General features: G+C 43.7%; 1 protein-coding gene across 1 annotated transcript in view; it reads right to left on the reverse strand.

The window, feature by feature from the left end:
- Nucleotides 1-1,009: 1,009 nt before the first annotated feature.
- The window catches only part of HOMER1 (homer scaffold protein 1), a 72,280-nt gene continuing 53,528 nt past the window's right edge, over nt 1,010-19,761 (reverse strand). The window contains exons 6-9 of the mRNA XM_040985964.1: nt 6,303-6,459; nt 3,999-4,109; nt 3,426-3,506; nt 1,010-1,285 (exon numbers count right to left, since the gene is read on the reverse strand). Coding sequence (XP_040841898.1) covers nt 1,097-1,285; nt 3,426-3,506; nt 3,999-4,109; nt 6,303-6,459 — 538 coding nt within the window. The 3' untranslated portion in view covers nt 1,010-1,096. The remainder of the gene's footprint in view (nt 1,286-3,425; nt 3,507-3,998; nt 4,110-6,302; nt 6,460-19,761) is intronic.

Genomic DNA, 19,761 nt, shown 5'->3' on the forward strand with positions numbered 1-19,761 from the left:
CAGTCCACGGCGGCGAGGCTGAGCGAAGGCCCCAGGGCAGGACGTCCACCTCCCCCTGCCTCGCTCCAGTCCCCCACGGTGGGCTGATGTGGATGAATCCCCTTTAAAATAGCGGTACACCTTAAAAGGAGCTATAGTAAACAGTTCCCCAATAGCCATTAGTATTCATAAATTGAAATGCATTGATCATTCAGAAAAGATTTCTTGCAAAATATATAAATAAATGTAACTGCATATTCTGTAAATACACTGAATGTTAACTAACCAGGCCGTCAATGACGGGCTGCTATATTTCAGAAGTGTGTGTCAAATTTATTAGAAATTTAAAAAGAAATAATTTCTGAGGGACTCAGCTGCCTTCATTGGTTGGCTTTAAAATGTGTAATAAAATGGGAGATAGTATCTTCTCATAAATACACAGAATCAATATGGAAAAGTAAAGTCTACAACAGACAAGTTAGAGAACGCCAGGGGACAGCAGAGTAGTTACTGCAGTGAAGAATCTTCCAGTACAAAAAAGGGAAGACCTCGACACGCCCCATGAGAGTCTGTTTCACCTACAGATGCAGCTCTCTCTCACTCCTGGCAAGAATTAATTGGTAATGACACTGCTTCCCAGCAGTGCAAAAATATCCTGAGAAATTATTCAGATTACAACAAAAGACAGGGCTTTCATCACTAAATTTTTGCACAAAACACAGCTCTAGATATCGTAAATAAATTAATTTTAAAAAGCAGATCTTCCTCACTGTGTTGAACACAAAAAGGGGATGTGACCCAGGCGTCGCTAATTCTCCCATTGGCTAATATCAGAAAAAGATTGCATCAAGTGTCTATAACGTTCTAGTTAACTATGGCCGATAATACACATGGAGGTAATTTGTAGTTCAAGTTTTTCATCTCTTCCTTGCCCCCAACTGGCTACAAACTTGATTTTAAAATTTACACTGAAATATACAATTCTAATTTTTAAAAGCTCCTTCTCCTGGGGAATTGATACTCAAATTTCTTGTGCAATCTTGATGCAGAACCCAATGAGTCCCATGAAGAAAAATGGCATTTCTTCCAGTCAAGCAGCAATGCAACCCGACTTTCCTTAGCTGCATTCTAGTAGCTTGGCCAAGTTATCTCGCAATTCTGTTAGTTCAAATATCTTCCCATCCAGAATCTCTAAGAGGGTCTTCAGGTTATTGCGAAAAGCTTCCTGTTCGTTCTGACTTTTCTCCAGACGCTGCTCCAAGTCAGAGAGCTGGCCCTCCAGGTCTTTGTTTCGAATTTCTACTTCCTTTAGAGACAAAAGTGCAATAAAGACGTGTCAACTCATCATTCCGAAACAGCACGATCCTCACTGACACTGTACTGCAATACGCCTACTGAGATTCACCCTGGGTCTCAGTCCACACACCTGAAGTCGACTCTGGATTTGGCAGCTGAGATCCAAGTGATTCTGTGCACTGGATTGTGGATATCTTTCTATCCAAACAACAAAAACCCCTCTTTCCACTGCGCTTACGATGCTACAGGCACTTTGCACACCAAGGCAGGTTTGAAAAACCTGTCTGCAACTCATTTTCATTGCTGCTTCACTATTTTTCCTAACACTACTGTGAGCAAGCTCAGTGAAAACAAGGAAAAAGAAGTGAATGAATTTGTTCTCCTTGCTGACAATTCTGAAGAAAGATTTAGAAACGAAAGCAACCAGCTGTGAGAGGACTACAAGATGTCCTAATTACATAAAGTATTTTTGTTTTGTCATATTATTGTATGCATGAAGTGTAGAGAATACAGATCAACTGCTAAAAACCACAGTGATGGTCAGTAACAACGTCCACAAACAGAGAAGCAGAGACCGTACCGGCAACATTTCACACAGCAGGGACAAGGCGACACCCCACTTCCAATCCAGCTCCCTGCTAACGTGCCTATGACGCAGAGGATGGTCCGAGAACACGGACCCTGCCCCCACACAGGAATCCCAGAGGCAGCTGTAGGCTTCCTGCTTCAGCCCGGCCCACCCTGGACCGTTGCAGCTGTCTGGGGAGTGAGCTACTGGATGAAATATCTTTCCCACCTCCCCTCTGCAACTCAGCCTTTTAAATAAATAAAATATAAATTTTGTTTAAAGATTTACTTGTTTACACTTGAAAGGCAGATTTATAAAGAGAACAACTGAGAGAGGGAGACGTGCTGGTTCACTGCGCAAGTGGCTGTAACAGCAGAAGTGAGCAGATCTGAAGCCAGGAGCCTGGAGCCCTTTCTGGGTCTCCCATGCGGGTACAGGGTGCCAAGACTCTGGCCGTCCTCCACTGCTTTCCTAGGGCGTAAGGATGGAGCTGGATGGGAAGTGGAGCAGCTAGGACATGAGGGTGTGCCCTCAAGGGATGCCAGTGCTTACAGGAAGAGGATTTAGGGCAAAAGACTGTTATCTGAGTAATGAGCCACTGTCCCAAAATAAAACAAATCTTTAAAAAATTTGTCAAGAAAACAGCAGGGCAAGGAAATTCCAAATGTTTTCTTTGTCTTAGCATCATAAAATTATGACTGATTTCTTTTTTATTCTGCTGTATTTTTCTGAATATTTAGTTTTTTTATAATGCACATTAGCTACTTTGATATTTAGAAATCTATAAATATAAAAAATCTTGGAACACTAAAAAAAACACCAATATTCTTAATTTACATGTAAGTATGAATTTTTTATCCATAATCACACCTCCTGTCTATGTTTATTTAACAGAATTCCAGGAGGCTTCCTCTACCATCTCAGGAAAAGAATGATGCTATTTTTTAAAATGATTTTTTGTTTTTGAAACGCCGAGTTATAGAGAGGAGGAGACCAAGAGAGATCTTCTATATACTGTTTCATGCCTTGAAGGCCCATAACAGCTGGGGCAGGGCCAGGCCAAAGACAGCAGCCAGGCACTCTATCCAGGTCTCCCAGCAGGTGCACGGGCCCAAGGACCTGAGCCATCTTTTGTTTCTTTCCCAGGCACATCAACAGGGAGCTAGATCAGAACTGGAACAGTTGGGCATGGTGCGGTAGCCTAGTGGCTAAAGTCCTTGCCTTGCATGAGCTGGGATCCCACATGGGCGGTGAGACCAGACTGAAGAGAGAATGAAAGTACATAAACCTGAAATCCCACACTGAACAAAACCAATTTCAAACGCTTTCTCTAAAATCAGGGTACATTTTAAGTTAAAAGCATTTATGTTAAAAGTTTCCAAAATAATTTACTGAAATCTGGAACTGACCATCTGTGATAATTATAAGCTACTTAGATGGCGTTTGTTAAGTAAATTTTGAGAAATCAAAGATTAGGAAAGTCTTGGGAAAGAAAAAACAACTGAAATGCAGAGTTTTGGGGAGAACCCCGCGATGTCCCAGACGGCTTTGCGGCAGAAGGGCCAGAGTGGCCACAGCGCACCTGCAGCTTCTCGGTCAGCGAGTCCCTCTGCTCCTGCAGCTCCCGGGCATTAGCAACTTCCTGCTTCAATCTTTCTATTTCCTAGAAAAGGGAGAGCAAGGTCTTTAATGACAACATTGAAACTACATGAAGGAAAGACCTCATTTTTCCCACAGTCACTATCTCCGTTCTTAGAAAAAGACACCTTCTCCAGGAGTGTTCACGCGCGGGGTGTGCTGGGACACAGCAGTCCCGGGCAGTGGGACTCCTTGCTGGATTCAACACTGCCTAGCAGCAGCAGCAGCTCGCGGCGGCATCAGCTGAGCGCATACAGCTGTCTCCAGGATCTGAGACCAGGGACAGCACCCACTTGTCCATGTGCGAGGCCTCCTGGAGATCTCTGTGGATCTTCCGTGTGCGGCCTTCACCCAGGAAGGCACCAAGTCCTGGTCAGACTGCTGCTCCCGTAGCTCAGGGCAGAATGGAGGATGTGAAAAACAGGGCTTCATGCCATTAAAAAACAAACAAACAAACCCAGTCCCAAAAGAGAAGCCCACGGTCCCATTCCATCCGTGCCAGCTGGAGGGCACATACCTCCTCCTTGAGCTTCAGCGTCTCCTCCAGCTCCTGTATCGTCTGGTTTAGTTCCGTCTTGTGGGTGTGCACTGCATTCGCTTGGCTGCTGACACACTCGAGCTCAGTCACCTGAGCGTCAAAGGGAGGACAGGTTAAACGACACTTCCAGGGAGCTCCTCACCGAGGACATCGGATAATTAACTTGGAGCAAGTTTATGAAAATTAATTTTGAAAAATGCTCGGAATGATAAACTTCTTCAAAGACATACATTTAAGACACAGGGAATAAAAAACACCAGTAATTATTTAAATGCTAATCATAGAAATGCTGAGAAAACTGAACTGATAAACAAGCAGAAATTAAGTTTACTCAAACTCTTCAGTATCAAATACGGCTATCTGCCCTCTTTCAGCAGCCTCCAGGCTGAACCCGGATCCTGAGAACTGGCCCCTACATGCGAGGAGGACGTGAGGGAATCTGGAAGAAAAAATATACTCAAAGCACACAGCTGGAGGCCGGCATGATGGCTCAGCTGGCTAATCCTTCACACCTCCAAGTGCTAAAAGACCACGTGGGCGCCAGTTCATGTCCTAGCTGCTCCACTTCCCACTCATTCCTGCTTACAGCCTGGGAAAGCAGCCGAGGATGTCCCAAGTCCTTGGACTGCTGGACCCATATGGGAAACCTGGAGGAGGTCCCAGGCTCCAGGCTTCTGATCAGCTCAGCTCCAGCTCTTGTGGTCATTTGGGTGGGGGAGGGGGTGCACCAGCAGATGGAAGATTTCTCTTTCCTTCTCTCCCACTCTCTATATACCTGCCTTCCCAATAAAAACAAATTTCCTTTAAAAAAAAAAACCTTAAATCATCCAGATCATCCAGTACTACAATCATTTCATATGAACAGTGCCTTTATGAGAAAGGTAATAGTTTTTAGTGAGAATTTACTCAGTGCCTAATGAACAACATAACTTTTATATGTTGATGTTTTGAAACGACAGGGCAGTGTCTTTAAGTTACACAACATTCAAAGACAGCGTGAGTATGGATAAATTCTCTCTCACACATGCACACACCCATACCTGCTCACGCACACTCTGATTTTTGACGGAGTATGACACAATCCATCCTAAGAGAACAGCACACCATCTCCCGTCTCCAGCCTGTTATCTGCTCAGCTCTCTCACTGTCACCATCTTCCTCCTCTCTTCACGTGCTGGCGATCGCACACACTCAGGGCTGAGCCTGAAGCACAGACCTTCTACTTTCATTTGTTCCAAAAATTGCCAACAGATTCTTCTTTCTTCTTCTACTCAAAGTCTTCCAATGACTCATTTTTTTTAAAAGAAAATTTAAAATATAATTTCTCAGGTCCCACCTACTTAACCATCCTCACTGTCCAAGACTTCCAACAAAATCAAGCAAGTCTCCTCATTCCCAGGAGGAACAAGCCCACGCCTATCCTGGCAATGCTGGGAAGTGTCCACAGCATGCCTCGTTCCCCTCCCAAGTTCACTGCCCTAGCCAGGACAGGACGGCGTCGCCTCAGGTCTCCGACTCTCCCTGACCACCTACTCCATTTTCATCTTACGTGCCCTGTCATTTGGTCCCTTATGCCCTTCAAACTGTGCTGTTACGAGCCACTCTTTATCTGCTTACAACGGAAATCAGTGGACCTGCCCCTGCTGGGTGAATACATGCTTGTGCTTTGAATTAAGAAAAGATCCTTCACAGGTCGTTGTTTCAACTTCTGTTGTTCATGGCACTAGAATTTCTAATTTTCTTTTTCTATCCTCAATCTCTAAAACTACCAATTTGTAAAAATAATTTTCTACCTGAATCTCCAAATTATCCCGTCTTTAAAAAAATCATAAAGGTACTTTATTTTCTCATTTTAACTGGAATTCAGTCAGTACAACAACATGTCAAGTCACTGTTACAGGAATTGCACAGAGTGCCTAAGACGGTCTTCAAAAACATCATGAAAAAAGGGTGTTGTGAATAATATTTAAAAAAATAAACCTAGGCATGGATATCAACATTCTTTTGCATCAAAACAAGGTCATTTTTAAATTAATTGCTTATCTGCTACAAACTCTCTGAAGGATAGATCCCCACGCGGAGAGGGACTGGAGAGCTGTCAAGAGCTACAACTGGAACTTGCAGCCATGTCTTCTGGCTTCATCCAACCACGGAAAGCACTTTGCGTTACCCTGGTCCCCACCCCGGCAATTGGTGGCTGTCACAGCCGTCCCAGAGGTGGACCCACAGGAGGATCCCCCTGGTGGAGGAGCGTCCTCCACATCTGGACCGAGCCTGGCTTACCCGCTTGTGCAGGCGCTCTGCCTCCTCCTGGTAGGCAGCCAGCTGTTGCTTCCACTGTTTCACGTTGGCAGTGGACTCCAGCAGCGCCGCAGTCAGTTTGGCATTGTTTCCTTTGAGGGTAGCCAATTCAGCCTCCCAGTGTTTGCTGATCGCTGAGCTAGAATCAACAAGAAATTTAACCCATTACATGGAATATTGCTACTCTGATTAGACAGCAGTATCGAGCTCTATTATCACATGGTTGGTTATCTAGGAATGTTTTTAAGAACAAGTCCAAAACACTGACAACAGCAAATACTTCTGCTGGAGAAAACCTGGCAAGTCAAGAAAATTAGCAAATATCAGGAGTAATGTGGGAAGGTTCTGACGTCCATCAGAGTAGGAGAGCTGCACAGTAAACCCTTAGAATCACCTGCAAACAGCTGAACCCCAGATCTTATTTTCTAGGAATATCAAAGCCTGAATGTATGATTGCACTTCTTAATGAAAACCATGTTTAAATGTCAATAAGGCTTCAGAAATGTAACATGGTGTTTCTTTCAATGCTGTTGCATCTGGCTTAGAATTTATACATGGCTAAGGCCCAGGAACTTACTATGATAGATTGATTTCACACGGTTTGCTGGATCTACCAATTACTTAGTTACTAACTTATTTCTGGCATCATGTATACAAAATTAAAAGCTAATCACCTTTTTCCTCATTTAATGTTCCACTGGTAAGTCACCTAGAATTAAGCATCTCAACCGAGACAACTTCCATTCCAAATGCAATCTTGTTGTTGGGAAGACCCCGCTCCTGATAATACCTTTATTAACTTTATAGCAAACAAATAATTGTCTCATTTGACCAAAAAAAAGTTTGTTTCTCATTAACACAGTTCAGGTCAGTGAAATTCTGGTAGCCTCATCTCATTAACTAACTACTGACAGGTCTGAGATCACCATTTTGTGTCATTTGCATCACATGGCAAATGTTTTAGTGGATATTATATAGAATTTATAATAATGTACATTGTATAAAAGCAAGCATACTTTCCATTCAGTTTCACAGTTTAGTTTTTAATCACGTGAAAAGCAGAGCAGAGAGAGCGAGCGACGATGAGGGGCCTTCCATCTTCTGCGTCTCCGGCTGAGGCCAGGATGCTGAAGCCCCACTTGGGTACCTACGCACCTGTGGCCTGCCAGAGTGTCCGTCATCAGGGAGCTCGAGCAGAAGCTGTGGCAGCAGAGGGACTGAGACACAGGTGTCCCGAACGGTGCCTTACCCTGCCACACCCACCCCTCCGTCAAGCTCCTGGAGCTCATGATGATGAGAGCTGCATAGCTTCTCAATCCTCCACGTGAGGCACTCAAAGCATGTGACGCCCTTTCTGCTGTACTCTTGTTAGAAAGGGACAACTTCAGTCAATCAGTGAGAAAACATCATAAACAGCATGTGGCACAGTGAGTCAAGCTACTGCCTTGCAGTGCTGGCACCCCACATGGATACCAGATCTAGTCCTGGCTGCTCCAGTTCTGGTCCAGCTCCCTCTGGGCATTTGGGGAAGGAAGATCTGTCTCTGTGACTCTCAAATTAATAAATACTGAAAAAAAATCTACATGGAGGAAAACTGCAAAATAACCACTTGAAACTCTTGACAAATATGAAGAAAATGAAACAAAAGATGAGACTGTGAAACAGGATGAAGCAAAGCAGGGAGAAAGCACGGCTGCGTGCACTGGGGCTCTGGATGAGCTCTGCGCCAGAGCTGATCTCCTGGGCGTGGTAACCGTGCCACGGTCACGCAGGATGCCAACAGCTGGGGCAGAGCAGAGGGAGCGGTCTGAAACTTCTGCTATGTCCAAACTGGCTTAAAAGGAAAAGTGTATGAAGGGAGGAAAACCAAACAATAAGCTGAACTGAATTTAACGACCCAATGCAAACATAAAAACCTCTTTCACAATTCTTCTCTTATGGAAAGATGTTACAGATTTGAGCTTCCTAGACTAAATGAGTTACAAATTTTTTAAAGGGCAACTACCAGCTTTTCTCCTACAGAGAACAGTTTTATTTAAATGGGCCCTTCAATCTGACAACTGAAATCTTACTGAACAATTTAAATACTTGTTATATGCAAATATCAAATCCCTTTAAAATTTAAAGAGAAGGGAAATGATCTTGAAGATCTAAAACCCATTTGTCACAATCATACAATTAAAAAGGAAGATGGATCGTCCCATGGCTTAACAGCATGAGGAAGAACAAAAATGAGAGTGTTAATATTTTATTTCTCCGGGTTTTGTGCTGTCATCTACAGGTGGCAATATCCAATAAAGATTTCAGAACTCAGCTTACATCACAATTATTTTTAAAATTACTGGGGTGACCCTGGGTCCATGTATCTAATAATATGATCCTCACTTCTTTATTAAGTCAAATAAAGCAATTAGTCAAGATCTGAACTGCCCACATCTTAGCCATCAGCCACCCAGGCAGGTCATTTACATATCACCAGTTAACACAAACCGAGTGAAACCCAGCACGCTTCCCGAGGCACACGTCACACACCCAGCGCTGCAGGTCATGGCAGCCACCACCAAGACCATGTCACCGTGATGGAGAAGGCTTCTGGGCAGCGGGTCCTCATTCTCTCTCTGTTCTGACCAAGTTTAGGGCTGACCAGAGTCCTCTCAAGGGGCAATGCTGAAGTCCCAAGCCCCATTGCCTACCTCACAGAATGACCGTGTTTGGAGGCAAAGCATGAGAGTCAGGGTTCAATGCACCTGTCAGGCTGAGTCTACTACAGTGGGCAGGTGTCCTTCAACCACACAGCACTTTCATGGGCTGGGAGGCCAAAGGAGCAGTTCACTGCCTGGACTTCGGATGTCCAGCTCATGGAACTGTGGTAAAGCATATTTCTGCTGTGTAATCTTCCCAGCCTGCAGGTGTTTCCTAAGACAACCCAGGCAAGCCAACATGTGAGCTTTAAAACACTCCCGCTCTGCAGCTCAGGCATGTGCCCCACTGCCCTCGACTGAAACAGATGGATTTTGTTTCCTGTCCTGATCAAGCCAACTTCTCAACAATGGTCTCCTCCCAATCACACCTTCATTTGCCTCCCTACTAATTTGGGCCCCATTTTTTCTGTACTCACATCTGCTTAAATGACTGCATGGTTCTCACACCTCAGTTTGAGTCTTCTCCAACACGTATTTCAGTTACAACACCTATCCTCGCCCGCTACTGGCCAGCACAACCTGCAGTACAATGAGTCAACCAGGCTGAGCCAAGGCATTGAGCAACTTAAATAAAAAGGTCAAAGTATTCATTAAGGTAAAAGCTATTTACTATAAAGTAAGGCTAACAAAAAATTAATGACTAGTAGATTTCCTAACATTTAAATCATTACCCTGTACCTCCTGTTTCTGCAGCACTGTGTGCTAATGTGAGCAGCAGAGTCCTGGTTGTCCAGGGGTGAGGTCTGGACTGACACCGTGACATGAGCATGTAAGGTAAGAGGGACTTCACCACACACATAAAAACAGCACATCTACGACTCGGGGAAGCTACAGCAGCTCTAGTTAAGAAGAGGCCTCTCTCTTCTTCAATTTAAAAAAAAAAATTTAAGATTTATTTATTTTTATTGGAAAGTCAGATACATAGAGAAGGAAAAACAGAGAGACCTTCTGTCCAATGATCTACTTTCCAAGTGGCCACAACGGCCAGAGCTGAGCTGATCTGAAGTCAGGAGCCAGGAGCCAGGAGCCAGGCGCCAGGAGCTTCTTCCGTGTCTTCCATGCAGGTGCAGGGTCCCAAGGCTTTGGCCCATCCTCGACTGCTTTCCCAGGCCACAAGCAGGGAGCTGGATGGGAAGCGGAGCTGCCAGGACTAGAACCGGCGCCCATATGGGATCTCGGTACGTGCAAGGGGAGGATGTTAGACGCTAGGTTACCATGCCAGGACTATCTTAAATTAACATGTCTTGCTCTGGTAATAACCTATAAATTAATAATGATTGGTAAAAGGCACTTTAGATATCAACCCAGGAAGCTATAACACCACAGCAATACATAAGATGTGATCACTGAAGTGCAAGTTTCAAGCACGCTGGAACATCCCAGGATTTTCCTTTATTTTTGTATTCGGTTGACATTTAGACACAAGGAGACTCAAGTGTAAGATACAACTCTTGTAAAATATTAACACAGAAGATACTGTCTACAATGGTAACATCCAGGAGTACATAATCAGCCTGTTTCAAGATAATCTCAGGAGACTGCTATTGTAGCACAGAGGGTTAAACCACTGCCTACAATGCCAGCATTCACACATCATCAGCACTGGTTCAGATGCCAACTGCTCCTTTTCCATTCAGTCCAGCTCCCTGATAAGGAACCTGGGAAAGTGGTGGAAGATGGCCGGTGTACTTGGGACCCTTCCCACGCTTGGAAGAGACGTGGACAAAGCCCCTGGTATCAGCCTGGCCCAGTCTTGGCTGCAACCATTTGGGGGAAGAATGAACATCTGAAAGTGTGCCTCCCCCTTCCCCCATCTCTGTAATAAATAAAATAGATCCTTCAAATTGTATAAATTTTATTTTTCATACTTTTTACATATTTGATTGAGGTGCAAAGGGTCAAGGGCTAGAGGTAAGGGTGAGACCATCGTTTCCACAATGTTCTTTTTCCTTCCTGTAACTGGGGGAAGGGGAGAGAGAAGGGGAGAAGCCACCCCAGCCTCCCAACCATCCCAGGGTCCCCAGTGTGGGGCCTGCGCCGAGGGTCCTGCTCAAGTGGTTTTCACAGTTCAACAGTTCTGTTTTCTGCTGGTCATGGCACTCCAACCACGATGAAATCTCTCCAGATCCATCAGCTGACACAGTCCTCCTTAGAGTCTCTGTTTGCAGAGACATTCACTGCCAACTCTTGACTGGAGTAGTTGATCAGTTTGTTCTGCCCTCTGTTGTGTACCAGGTGTCCTCTGCAGGTTCCAGTGTGCTGACATATCTCCACATGTACCTGGACATGCTGTCCACTGCTCCGTCTAAGACACTGAGGAGTCCCAGCTCTGACACACGCATTCCATGGTCAGACCATGGAGCCTGCAATTCTCTCCATGGTTGGAATTCTGAGTCCAGAGGTCAAGTTGGGGGGATTCCCAGATATATTTCATCTGAGGTGATGCCAGATCTGATTCTTGTGTGTGCATGCCAATACTGGGTCCAGCACAGTCGTCACCCAAATCGACCTCCGCGCACTCTGTTAGATGCAATTGTTGGGCCAGTTGTCTCCAGCCCTCTCCTGTACACAAACTAATTCTGGTCCAATCCTGCCCACTGCACACTCGGTGCGCACGCAAACCAGTGGGAGTTGTAACCTAGTCGGAGCAACCCGTAATAACCCCCCGCCAGGCCCGCTTCTTGCCCTAGTACATACCTGCACTTGCAAGTATATACAGCAGACTGGTCCTGTCTGTCCCACATCCCATTCAGCTCTCATATGTGTCAATGGGCATTGAAGCCTACTTCAACCCAACCAGCCATAAGGGATGCTAGGATAGCTGGTCCCCAGAAAAAGAAAAAAAAATTAGGATGTACTAAAAAAGGACCAGTGCTGTGCCACAGCAAGGGCCCTGGCATCCCACATGGGTACTGTTTCAAGTCCAGAGGCTCTGCTTCCGATGCAGCTCCCTCATAACAACTGGCCCAAATGCTTGGGCCCTAGCAGCCACTTGAGACCTGGAACAAGCTCCTGATTCCTGGCTTTGGAAGGGCCATATCCAGCTGTTGTGGGTCATTTAGGGAGTGAAAGAGTAGATGAAAGATCTTTGTCTTTTTTTTTTTCTCTGTTGTAATTGTTTGTCAAATAAAAAATAATCTTGGGGAAAAAAAGGATGTACTAATAATAAAGGAGAAAAATCCTCATTCTCCAGAGAAAAAGCAACAAACACATTCATAGTTGTTGGGTATGTTAGAAAAAGGAGTAAACAGTCATGTTAAAGGCTTTGTTAGAAAATCCAGGACACTATTCTGGGAATACTGTGAATGCCAGCACAGAAAGGAGGGATAAAATGAAAAATGCTGGGAATGAAGACAGCAGAGACGAAGGATTACATAGTCATTCAATGAACTGGACACAGCTCCACACAGAAACAGATCCGATAACAAGACACCAAACTATGGATCCAAAAAGTTCTAAGAAGTGCAGCAAGCTTGTCACCACACACTACACGATTCTGAAGATGACAGAGTCACGATGCTCAACGGAAACCATTCTCAAACCTCCAGTGCACACACACGGAAGGTGATTTCCAATGCAAAGGTAAAACCCAGTGTTTTCCAAACACATAAGAGCTTAGAGAACTCATTAATAGGATTCCCACCAACAAGAAACATTGAAGTCAGTTCTTCAGGTAAAAGACTGTGAGCCCAGACAGGGACATGGATCTACACAAAGATCTAGAAGTTATGAAGAAAACTATATAATATATATGATGGGATGTTAATGTTGATCCTTTCACTGTTCCTGTGCCACTCTGATTTAGGTTAAACTCAAAAACATGTTAGCTTGGGAGGAAAAAGAAAAGGCTTACAGCAGCCAGTTGTGTATACTAAAATTGAGATGTCAAGGAAGTAGTTACAGGATGTGGTTAAGAAGTTGTTTATAAATAACACATATTGGAAAAAGGAATTTCAAGCCAATAGCCTAGTATATACAAAGGGACTATTCTTTTTTAATCTTACATATCTATTTTATTCATTTGAAGGGCAGAATGAGAGACATGAAGAAAGAGACCTTCCACCTGCTGGTTCACTCCCTAGATGGCTGACAGAGTCAGGGCTAGGCCAGGCCAGAGCCAGGGGCTCCATCTAGGTCCCCAACGTGGGTCGCAGGGGTCCAAGTACTGGGGTTGTTTGCTTTCTTCCCAGGTCTGTCGGCAGGGACAGGAACCACAGCTCTGACACAGGAGGCCAGTGGTGTAACCCAGGGTATCACAACACCAGGCCCAGACATTTGTTTTCCTTATTAAAAAGAACAGAAAGTCCCAACTTGCCTCAAAGCTTAACAAGATGTCTCTGAAAGCTAACTGCAGTTTTGGCAACCAGGTTATTTCTCAGGATCCTCCTGTCCCATGTCCCACCTGGTGGCACCTGCTCCTATACACTGATCCCACTGGCCAGTGTGGGGTTTTAATGCTCGTCTTCTTTTCCATTTCAGACCTCTCTCTACCACACAACCCATCATTTCAGCAGGGTGTGTATCTGGACTGGCACCCAGCACTCAAACCAGTGGCTATGGGTGAACAAATGAAGACATCTACTGGCAGATGAAGCTTTCAAGGCAGCTCCCGCAATGAACTGGAAATCACTCGATCATACTCTGGGATACACAGTACTCAAACTGAGATGGAATTTAAGTACTAAAGCTTTTAATGGCTATTGGTTTGGAAGAAAATTTCAGACAAGAGTGGATTTGCTTTTAAAGAAACAGCAAGTACCAATGTTGCTAATGGTACAAAGAGATAATACAGGGCAAGGATAATTAGTTTAGTGGCTAAATTCTAGCCTTGCATGCACTGGGACCACATACGGGTGCTGGTTCTATTCCAGACAGCCAAGCTTCCTATCCAGCTCCCTGATTGTAGTCTGGGAAAGCAGTCAAAGACGGCTCAAAGCACTGGACCCTACACCCATGTGGGAGACCTGGAAGAAGCTCTGGGCTCCGGGCTCCTGGCATCAGATTGGCACAGCTCTGGCCGATGCGGTCATTGGGGAGTGAATCATTAGATGGAACATCTTCTTATGTCTCTCCTTCTCTCTCTACATATATGACTTTGCAATAAAAATAAATAAATCTTAAAAAAAAAAAAAGAAACAGCAAGTACCAATGTTGTTAACGGTACAAAAAGATAATACAGGGTAAGGTGCATTAGCCTAATGGCTAAATCCTCACCTTGCACGCACCGGGATCCCAAATGGGCACCAGTTTGTGTCCTGGCTGCTCTACTTTCCATCTAGCTCTCTGCTTGTGGCCTGGGAAAGCAGCAGAGGATGGCCCAAAGCCTTGATTTCCTGCACCAGCATGGGAGACCCAGAAGAAGCTCCTGGTTCCTAGCTTCAGACTGGTTTAGCTCCAGGCATTGCAGCCACTTGGGAAGAAAATAAGTAGACAAAAGACCTTCCTCTCTCTATCTCCCTCTCTCTGTCTATATCTGCCTTTCCAATAAAAATAAACAAATCTTTAAGGAAAAAGGGAAAGGGGGGGGGTAGCACAGTACCATATTGGCTAAATTCCTCACTTTGCATGCACTGAGATCCCATATGGGTGCTGGTTCGTGTCCCAGATGCTCCATTTCCCATCCAGCTCCATGTGTGTGGCTTGGGAAAGCAGTCGAGGATGGCTCAAAGCCTTGAGAGTATTGGAAGAAGCTCCTGGTTCCTAGTTCTTGGCTCCTGGCTTTAGATCAACTTAGCTTTGGCCACTGTGGCCACTTGCAGAGTGAACCAGTGGATGAAGATCTTTTTCTCTCCTTCTAATACTACCTTTGAAATAAAAAATAATATATTTTTAAAATTAGGTTCCAAATCTAAATAAGAGTTGGACTCTGAATATGATAGTTGCAGGAATGCATGAAACCACTTGGTTTATATAAATTATACATGTACAAAAGTGATACATCAGAACCTATGTCTATCACAGATACAGTTTAATTGACAACATTTTTTTAGCAATATGCAAATAATGTTGTGTGTTACAAAACAGTATTTCAGAGTTTGTGGACAGCAAAATTAAAATGTTTCAGTGCAAAAATCTATCCAACTGCCCTTCTACTTTCAAATAAGTCACCTCAGCAGCCAACCTCTTTACTTACAAGAAGACAATAAACTAAAATCACTATCAATACGACATTTGCTCTGTTGGTTTTCCATTAACAGTGACAGACCTGAGCATGTTCATCATAAAAGTTTGGTCTCCCTTGATCTAACATTCCATCTTGCAATTTGCGACTCTGAAGGTTTTCTGCTCTGTTAAATTCTCACCAAGGTATCAAGGGCCAGTGACTAGGGTTTCATTGATACCAAAGCTAAGCTAACAGATAATTTAATTCAACTGTTGATAGCAGATGGGAACTGCACCTTCCAAGTAACCAAGTAAGAGATGGAAATGATGCGAGACTTCTGCCTAGAACTTCCCAACTGAACTTTAATGCCTTTGCTGACGTGTGGTCTTCCTCTACCACATGACTTCATATGCACTCGAAGACAGATGATTGTTTCTCATCTAGCTTGGACTCCAGACAAATAAAAACAACAATAAACACATCACACTCAGCAGCAATGAAAAGTCTGGTATAGAGTTAAAATTTTTACTTTATTATTCCGAAGACTTTCAATAGCACAGCTTCAGACATGAGGCAGAACTAGTTGGGTGAGAGGAATCGCTGCACGTGGCGAGCACAGGCTGCTCTGAGTCCTTGCACGCAGTTCTGACTTCACACTGTGGAGGTGACTAAGTGCTCCCTTGTGACTACACAGATGTGCACATCTGGGCAGCTGCTTCAGGCTATCTCAGTCTCCACCAGGCTGCTCTCTAGGGATGTGGGGTTCACTAAAATCGCGTTTTTACCACTAAAATGTGCTTCTAGATGTCTACTTGGTTTACTCATAATTTTCAGAAAATCACCCTGAATGACCACATATGCTAAGCTTGAAAGGATTTTTTATCGTATACACTGTGTTCATCAACATGGCATACTTAAATGATTTTGTTTATTTGCTTGTGATGACAAACTTATTCTTTCCATCTTTTAGCCAGTTAAGCTGTAGCTCTGTAATTATTCATGATTTACAGAAACTCCACGTGAATACGAATTCTAGAGTTTCTCCAAGAAACATATTAAAAGGGCATGATTTGTGAAAATGAACTTCTTACGCAGCTTTAAAAATGTCAGCCTTCTAATAATACAGTTACATTATCCTTTCAGATGCATCTTTAAGAAAATGAATAAGGAAATACAAGAAAACTTGATGTAGATTCTACTTACTGGTGTTACTTAACACCATGTTCACAGAAGATGTTACAAGTGCTAAACGACATTTAGGATTCAGGACACCGTCAGGGTCCTTCTTTAAAACTTTGAGCAGTTGAGAACCAGATGACACATTCTACTCTGCAATCCAGCCAGACCATCACCTACTCACCTCTCTCTCTCTCTATCTTTTAGGGATTTACTCATTTTCCTTGGAAAGGCAGATTTACAGAGAAGGAAAAACAGAAAGAGCTGCTGTCTGCTGGTTTACTCCGCAAGCAGCTGCAACAGCTAGAGCTGAGGTGATCTGAAACCAAGAGTCAGAAGCCTCCTCTGGGTCTCCCACACAAGGCAGGGTTCCAAGGCTTTGAGACATCCTCCACTGCTTCCACAGGCTACAAGCAAGGAGCTAGATGGGAAGTAAAAAGCAGCTGGGACATGAACTGGTGCCCATATGGGATACCGGCACGTGCAAGACAAGGATATAACCACTGAGCCATAGCACCAGGCCCTTCTCTCTTTAATCTCTTCTTGTAAAGCATTTTTTCAACAGTAATTACACAGCTATCCATTTTATGTTTCTTATTCTTGCACTTGATTTCAACACCATAAGAACATAAACCTTTTCTTGTTCATTGATGTACCCAGAGTGGCTGGTACTCCAAGTCCTTGTGGAAGGAGTTAAAGCTATAGAGGTAGAGGGTGCAGCAGACAGCAGGGCTCCTCTCTAGGGTCTGCAGAGCACCCAGAGAGCACAGCCTTGACAACAGCCACCATGTGTGTATCTTCTGCTGCCACAAATGTCCTTGGTGACAGCTGTATTCATCTTTGTACAGCATAAAGACACCCCAACGAATGATTCTGAACAAAGGAGTATCAAGGGGGGACATGCACATGGGCAGGCGTACACGCTTACAATGACCACTGACTGCACAGGAATGTCGTCTGGGGTTAATTTTACATCCATAACGGATTAAATGACTTCTAATTCATGGAATTATGCATGCACAAACATGTACATCCAAACACTCCACAACTTGTGCCTTCCAGGGGCTCCCAGCCTTGATGTGCAATTCAGAATCAATGAGTTGGAGCAGACTTACTTCAGACTTTCTGAAAGGATTTTACGGTTTTTGGCTTTTAACAGATTCAGTACGTTTCATAGATATATAACTCTAAGAATATGACATTCGTTTACTCCCTACCTTCAGTTACTTTAAAATGTAGAACGCAGTTTTGAACTATCCACAATCCACAAACACATTTTGCAGCGTAACTGGCAGCCTTGTCTCAAGGCCCCTCCTAAACGCTGCACTGAATCCTCACGTGTAAACCTGAAAACTCTGAGGACACTGTCCCACATGTCTGATGACGCTACAGTGGTTTCAGAAACACAAAGCTTTGTCCCAAACCAACTAAAACCTTGTATCAGTACTTGGCAAGCACACTGACCATATTTTTGGCTATGTTACAACATCAACACCCTAAAGGGCAAGAAAAGCACTAAATAAAGAAAGCTTATATACCCATTAAGTGCTGCAAACCTAATACTTTCTGATAATTCTGCTTTACAAATAATAAACTACTGGCTAAGTAATCAAGAATACTATAACTACACACACGCACACATCCAAACCCTTTCAGGGTATCTGTCAATATACATGACCATGATAACTTAACCTAAACACACAGTATACTCTCAGAACAATTAAGTGCTTGATTTCTCAACATTCACTGGTAACATTCACTCCAAATTCATTACCTATTTTGGGGCACTTAAAGCTTCATGTAAATGGAAAAGCCTATTGTGGTGCAAGAAATTTTGAAATCCCTGCTTTTTTTTTTTTTTAAGGAACATGCATTTTCAACAATTTTTTCAAAGATCTCGTGTGTATGGATTTTAAAAATTTTTACAGGCCCAGTGCACTAGTTCAATTGGCTAATCCTCCCCCAACAAGGGCTGGGACCCCATATGGGTGCTGCTGGTTCATGTTCTGGCTGTTTGTGGCTTGGAAAAGCAGGAGCAGAAAGCAAAAATCTTGGGACCCTGCACCCATATGGGAGATCCAGAAGAAGTTCCTGGTTCCTGGCTTTGGATCAGCTCAGCTCCAGCCACTGTGGCCACTTGGGAAGTGAACCAGGAGATAAAAGCTCTCTCTCTCCTTTTCTCTGTAAATTCGCCTTTCCAATAAAAATAGATTTTTAAAAATTTCACACTAAAATAAACGTTTAATTCCATTTTCCACAAACTTCTTAAACTCTTAAAATGAATGAGTCTGGTTAAGTACTATCTTGTTGGGGGCCTGGTATGGTAGCCTAGCAGCTAAAGTTCTCACCTTGCAAGTGTCAGGATCCCATATGGGTGTCGATTCCTGTCCCAGCAGCCCAGCTTCCCATGCAGCCTGGGAAAGCAGTTGAGGACGGCCCAAGGCCTTGGGATCCAGCACCCATGTGGGAGACCCAGAAGAGGTGCCTGGCTCCTGGTTTTGGATCAGCTCGGTTGTGGCTATTGTGGCCGCTTGGGGAGCGAATCAATGGACAGAAGATATCTGTCTGTTTCTCTTCCTCTCTAAATATCTAACTTTCCAATAAAAATATAATAAATCTTTTTAATAAAGTATTATTTTGTTGGAGCTTAGTCTCCATTTGTAGACTTAAGATTGCTTTAAGGCAGATCAGGCAGTCAGAAGCAGAGAGGCAACAGATTGAAGTCAAGCACTAGCTCTGGTACTCAGATGCAGAAAACTGCATCTGAGATAATTATAAAATCAAATGGAGAGAACTGCTACAAGCTGTAAAATTACAAAAGCCTAAGATTAAGTATAAATCCAACTAGGCCCTCTGAAGAATGGGCTTCTATATTAAACCGTGTCACCTAATTTTTGGAAGCACTAACAAAAGTATCCACAGCTTAACATTCTGAGTGTTGAAGTGATCATAGCAATAACCTTCTTATTATAAGAAGATATCTGGAGGAACAAACAGGCAGAAATAGCCACATGGAGGGTCTTGTCTTTATTCACTGAGCTTCAAGGAACTCAATGGATGATGTACTCCTTCCAAGCCTTACTCGGTATAATGCTTTTCTTCTCAACAGTCTTGAATGAGGTGACGTGACACACCCAACACTATCGGAGGAACTACTCGTCCACACTGTGATTTCTAGGTAGAGCACACAGCTCTGGTTAACTGCTCACTTCTTGCTTCTCCTGAGACACACACATCTGACTTCACTGGCTGCCACTGTTTGAAAACATGCCTCAAAGATAGCCATAAGAATCAATAATCCTTTTTCTTTTACTGGTTGAGATCCAATGCTGCTCTGTAAAACCACTTCTAAGACAAGATTCAATTCAATCCATAGGTGGAGTTATTAATTTAGTCTAGTTTCAATTGTACATCCAGTTGTAAGGCAGTATTGTTAGGACAGCATGAAATTATGCTATGC

The sequence above is a fragment of the Ochotona curzoniae genome, unplaced genomic scaffold (genome assembly GCF_017591425.1).
Source record: "Ochotona curzoniae isolate NIBS_2020 unplaced genomic scaffold, NIBS_Ocur_1.0 contig_4501, whole genome shotgun sequence".
Classification (NCBI taxonomy): domain Eukaryota; kingdom Metazoa; phylum Chordata; class Mammalia; order Lagomorpha; family Ochotonidae; genus Ochotona; species Ochotona curzoniae.